This window comes from Portunus trituberculatus, chromosome 35 (genome assembly GCF_017591435.1).
Source record: "Portunus trituberculatus isolate SZX2019 chromosome 35, ASM1759143v1, whole genome shotgun sequence".
Classification (NCBI taxonomy): Eukaryota; Metazoa; Arthropoda; class Malacostraca; order Decapoda; family Portunidae; genus Portunus; species Portunus trituberculatus.
The window spans coordinates 19,011,773-19,018,075 of NC_059289.1; the positions used below are offsets into that span (position 1 = coordinate 19,011,773).

General features: G+C 42.2%; 1 protein-coding gene across 1 annotated transcript in view; it reads left to right on the forward strand.

Annotated features, from left to right (window-relative positions):
* Positions 1-5,890, forward strand: part of LOC123513265 — a 93,368-nt gene extending 87,478 nt beyond the window's left edge. The window contains exons 3-5 of the mRNA XM_045270336.1: positions 3,451-3,525; positions 5,207-5,391; positions 5,825-5,890. Of these exons, the coding sequence (XP_045126271.1) occupies positions 3,451-3,525; positions 5,207-5,391; positions 5,825-5,890 (326 nt within the window). The remainder of the gene's footprint in view (positions 1-3,450; positions 3,526-5,206; positions 5,392-5,824) is intronic.
* Positions 5,891-6,303: the final 413 nt, after the last annotated feature.

The window sequence follows — 6,303 nt, forward strand, 5'->3', positions numbered from 1 at the left end:
AAGGGTTGATCGTCTCTGAAAGGACGTGGAATGATGTAGGGTAGTATTATCAGCATAGGAGTGGATAGGGCAAGAAGTTTGGTTAAGGTCATTAATGAATGATAGAAAGAGAGTAAGTGATATGATAAAAACCTAAGGAACACTATTGTTAATAAATTTAGGAGAAGAGCAGTGCCCGTCTACCACAGCAGTAATAGAACGGTCGAAAAGGAAACTTGAGGTAAAGTTGCAGAGAGAAGTATAGAAACTGTAGGAGAGTAGTTTTGAAATCAAAGTTTTGTGCCAGATTCTATCAAAACTTTTGATATGTCTAACAAATCACCAAAAGTTTCACCGAAATCTCTAAAAGAGGATGACCATGACTCAGTAAGGAAAGTCAGAAGATCACCAAAAGAGCGACCTTGACAAAAGCCATACTGGCGATCAGACAGAAGATTGTGAAGTGACAGATGTTTAAGAATCTTCCTATTGAGAATTGATTAAAAACTTTAGACAAGCAAGAGATTAAAGCTATAGGACGGTAGTTAGAGGGATTAGAACGGTCACCCTTATCAGGAACAGGCTGAATGTAGGCAAACTTCCTGCAAGAAGGAAAGGTAGAAGTCGGTAGACATACTTGAAAGAGTTTGGCCAGCACTGAAGTACAGTTTTTGAGAACAATAGATGGGACCTCTTCAGGTCCATAAGCCTTCTGAGGGTTTAGGACAGCAAGGGCATGGAAAACATTATTACGAAGAACTTTTATTGTAGACATGAATTAGTCAGATGGAGGAGGAGATGGAGGTACAGGCCCAGAATCATCCAAGATGGAGTTGTTATCAGAGGTTTGAGAGAAGAGTTCAGCTTCAGAGACAAATAAGATGGCAGTTGTGCCATCATGATGAGATAAGGGAGGGAAAGATAAAAAGTAAAGTTATTGGAGATGTTTTTGGCTAGATGCCAGAAGTCACGAGGGAGTTTGAGTTTGAAAGATTTTGACATTTTCTATTTATGAAAGAGTGTTTGGCAAGTTGAAGAACAGACTTGGCATGATTCCGGCAGAGATATAAAGTGCATGAGATTCAGGAGATGGAAGGCTCAAGTACCTTTTGTGGGCAACCTCTATCATGTATAGCACGATAACAGGCTGTGTTAAACCAAGGTTTAGAAGGTTTAGGTTGAGAAAAGAATGAGGAATGTACGCCTCCATACCAGACACTATCACCTCTGGTATGCGTTCAGCACAAAGAGATGGGTCTCTGACACGGAAACAGTAATCATTCCAGGAAAATCAGCATAATACCTCCTCAGGTCCCCCTACTGGCAGAGGCAAAACGCCAGAGGCACTTCCGCTTTGGGGATCCTGAGGAGGGATTGGAGAAATAGGACAAGATACAGAAATGAGATTGTGATCGGAGGAGCCCAACGGAGATGATAGGGTAACAGCATAAGCAGAAGGATTAGAGGTAAGGAAGAGATCAAGAATGTTGGGCGTGTCTCCAAGACGGTCAGGAATACGAGTAGGGTGTTGCACCAGTTGCTTTAGGTCATGTAGGATAGCAAAGTTGAAGGCTAGTTCACCAGGGTGGTCAGTGAAGGGAGAGGAAAGCCAAAGCTGGTGGTGAACATTGAAATCTCCAAAGATGGAGATCTCCGTGAAAGGGTAGAGGGACAGGATGTGCTTCACTTTGGAAGTTAAGTAGTCAAAGAATTTACTATAGTCAGAGGAGTTAGGGGAGAGATAGACAGCACAGATGAATTTAGTTAGAGAGTGTTGAACCTAAGCCAGATGGTAGAAGACTCGGAAGATTCAAGAGCTTGGGCACTAGAGTAAGTTAAGTCGTTGCGCATATAAACACAACATCTAGCTTTGGAGCGAAAATGAGAATAGAGAAAGTAGGAGGGAACAGAAATGGGGCTACTGTCAGTTGTCTCAGACAGCTGTGTTTCGGTGAGGAAAAGAAGATGAGGTTTAGTAGAGGAGAGGTGGTGTTCTACAGATTGAAAAGTACATCTAAGACAGCGAATGTTGCAGAAGTTAATGAAGAAAAAGTTGAGGGAGGTGTCAAGACATTTTGGGTCCCCAACGAGAAAGCAGTCCGACCTGGGGACATTTCTGGTCCCCTCTCCAGAAGGGGACTCCGAGTCTGGATTTGGAGTCACCGTTTTGAATTTTGAGTTTTAAGTGAAGGGTGTGTGTGGTAAGTGCGTGTGGTTTTGTGCGAAGAAGGAGAGTTGTCTTTAGAGGGCAGGCTGTGACTGCCCCCTTGAGTTGTGAGACACAAAGGGAAACGTTCAGCGAGATCACAACTATCTGTAATGGAAGATTCACAGCACCCCTTGAACTAGTGCTAGTAAACTATAGTGAACTAGTGGGAGTAAATTTTTGTTTCGGTAGGTGTCTACCTCTTTGATATGATAATCAGTTTTCCTTATCCTCTATTGAGTCTATTCCCACAAACACTAATAAAACAATCAGTCTTTTAAATGATCGAGAACATACGCTGCAATATTCAATACTCCTCTCAACCCTCATAATTACAACAAACACGCCTCCATTTATATCACTGAGAAAATTACGTAGGTTTTGCTATAACCCTTTAGTACTGATACGCCTTTTTATAATTTTTTTTTTGGTATGGATAGACGATTTTATTTGCAGCAGGAAGGGTCTATGGAGGTCAGAAGGTTAATGGCCAGAGTCTTCACTATTTTTAATCTACACATAAGTTTCTGAAGCTGTATAAAATCACGAAATAGTAATGAGAATGAATATGAAAACGCGGCATGGCATTGAAGAGGTTAAATTCTGGTTCTTCTTTATCTCCAGTTCACAATTATTTCTTAATCACGAACATAAGCTACAGTATTCAATGCTTATCATGACAGTTACAACACAGTCATCCATTTAACTTATCAAAAAATGACAGGTTTTGCTGTAATACTGTAAATTCTTGTCCTCTATCTCTAAAGCTCAATCATTCCTTTCTCGAGGCTACAATATTCAGTGCCTATCATAAACAGTTACAACACACACAGTCATCCATTTAACTTATCAAAACATGACGCAGATTTTACTATAATAAGTTTTTGTCCATTTAAAAAACAAATCTCAATCATTCCTTAACCGAGGATACAGTATTCAATGCTTATCATTAAGATTACAACACAACCAATGTAGACTAAGGTATGAATCTTCCATCATCTTCACTGCTTCTTGTTACCCTTCGCTATAATTTTAGGCCGGTGCTGCTGTGATGATTGTTTGACTGAGCAATGGCAATATGTGATTAATCATCTGTCTATATATCTATTCCAGCTAGGGTGTAAATCTTCCATCATCATTGCTTCTTGTTACCCTCCGCAGATTTTGTCCCGGTGCTGTTGTGATATGTGTTTGGCCGACTGGCTGTGGCTGTGGCTGGTGGCTGTGGCGTTATGGGGCTAATTGTGTCTGTGTATCTGTTCCAGGAAGCAATATCGTGGGCAAGTTTACTCAGAGTGTCAAGAGGATCGTGCAGGAGGTGAAGGAAGAAGGCGTGCCAGGTGAGGACACACACACACACACACACACACACACACACACACACACACACACACACACACACACACGTGTGTGTTGTGGTCTCAGTCCTACCCGAAGATCGGTCTATGAGCTATGAACTCGTTCCGTAATGGGGAAAACTGGCTGGGTGACCAGCAGACAACCGAGGTGAATTACACACACACACACACACACACACACACACACACACACACACACACACACACACACACACCGAGTAGTGTAGTGGTTAGCACGCTCGACTCACAATCGAGAGGGCCGGTTTCGAGTCCCGGGAAGCGGCGAGGCAAATGGGCAAGCCTCTTAATGTGTGGCCCCTGTTTACCTAGCAGTAAATAGGTACGGGATGTAACTCGAGGGGTTGTGGCCTCGCTTTCCCGGTGTGTGGAGTGTGTTGTGGTCTCAGTCCTACCTGAAGATCGGTCTATGAGCTCTGAGTTCGCTCCGTAATGGGGAAGACTGGCTGGGTGACCAGCAGGCAACCGAGGTGAATTACACACACTTGTTTTGATTTAGTCTGTAGGGTAAATATAATTTTTTTCCACTTTATATGCGGGCAACATTTTCTTGTTTTCTCATTTCCTCACTTTTACATGAGAGAGAGAGAGAGAGAGAGAGAGAGAGAGAGAGAGAGAGAGAGAGAGAGAGAGAGAGAGATTGTTTCATTAACATTATTTGAATTGTTAAGAAAATATCAAGAGAGAGAGAGAGAGAGAGAGAGAGAGAGAGAGAGAGAGAGAGAGATTGTTTCATTAACATTATTTGAATTGTTAAGAAAATAGAGAGAGAGAGAGAGAGAGAGAGAGAGAGAGAGAGAGAGAGAGAGAGAGAGAGAGAGAGAGAGAGAGAGAGAGAGAGATTGTTTCATTAACATTATTTGAATTGTTAAGAAAATATCAGAGAGAGAGAGAGAGAGAGAGAGAGAGAGAGAGAGAGAGAGAGAGAGAGAAATACAAATATTTATTTTATTACACAATAATCTCTCTCTCTCTCTCTCTCTCTCTCTTAGGAGTAGGAGGCAATGTGTGGTGCAGCTGTGCATTCTTCACGCAGACGACGGGTGCACAGTTGCATCATACATTGCTTCTGCAAATGCTGACAAATCTTAACAACAACAACAACAAAATCTCAGGGGTAGGGAGAAGAGAGAGGCACACACAAGAATGTGGGAATGGCGTATTACCATAGCAACCAACCACACGGTGAGGAGAGGGAGAGGGATGGGGAGGAGAAGCAGAGGCGGAGATAAGGGAAGGATGTAGAGAGGGAAAGAGGAAGGGAGATCGAGAAAGGAGAGGAAGGGGAGAAGGGATTTGAGAGGGGAAGGGAGAAAAGAAAGCGAGAAAAAAGAAATGAAAAAATGGCTGTGAGAGAGAGAGAGAGAGAGAGAGAGAGAGAGAGAGAGAGAGAGAGAGAGAGAGAGAGAAAGGAGGGGATAGCTTCCTTTCTTCATGCACATCATACTATTTCTTGAAACTATTAATCTCTTTATCCATGCACGCCTCTCTCTCTCTCTCTCTCTCTCTCTCTCTCTCTCTCTCTCTCTCTCTCTCTCTCTCTCTCTTAGTACAACTACAACAACAACAACAACAACTACTACTACTACTACTACTACTACTACTACTACTACTACTACTACTACTACTACTACTACTACTACAGCTGACGGAGAGACACGGGATGACGCAATCGCCACCAACCACCGTCTGCGCCACGTTCGGGAAAGGTTGGAGGCAGAACACGAGACAGCTCGCGGCGCTCTCCTCACCCTCCACACACAGTACAACCACAGCAAGACAACCTGGAACGTCTTCACCAGATACAACCTGCTGAAGGCCATGATTAAGGTGTGTGTGTGTGTGTGTGTATGTGTGTGTGTTGGATACCTCTCTCTCTCTCTCTCTCTTTCAAACGGAATCTTACAACGTCAAGGCCATCTGTGTGTGTGTGTGTGTGTGTGTGTGTGTGTGTGTGTGTGTGTGTGTGTGTGTGTGTGCTGCCATCTGAAAAAAAAAAGAAAAAAATCGCATGGATTTTGACACTTTACTTGACGGTTTACCTCTAATCTCAACGACTGAAATTAATATATTAGAAGTTTGGTTTGTTTTCAAGTGTGTTTTCAGGATTTTCGTGATGGATTGAGAAGCATAGAGGAAAAAGAATCAGCAGTGGGAACCCTATTAAAGATGTATGTGGCCTCTGAAGATACTAGTGATGATAGAATAACAGCATTTAAGAATACGTGATCCTTATTTCTCTCCCACTCATTACTGTTTTCAGGAGGTGGTGAGGCTAGAAACAGAATACTGGCAACACTGTCCAGCCTTCCACCCATTACCGTGCTGACCAGGAGGAGGAGAAGCGCAGGTAATTTTATTTATAGCCTGGTCTACTTGAAGGGTACGGGCATCATTAGAGGCGCACACCCATAGTGGTACCCACCACCACCTAAGCGCATCTTTGGTGTAAGGCAATTACACCTCCACCTAGAATCTGGGTATTATGATGACATGTAGGTAACTTTAAACCACTCGACAAATGACAAAGTTTCAAGGCGGCACGTGGTGGGATTCGAACCTACGCATGGACGTCTGCCCGATCCTACGCTCACTACCGTATCCACTATATATATATATATATATATATATATATATATATATATATATATATATATATATATATATATTTCACTATGTATCCACTATATATATATATATATATATATATATATATATATATATATATATATATATATATAT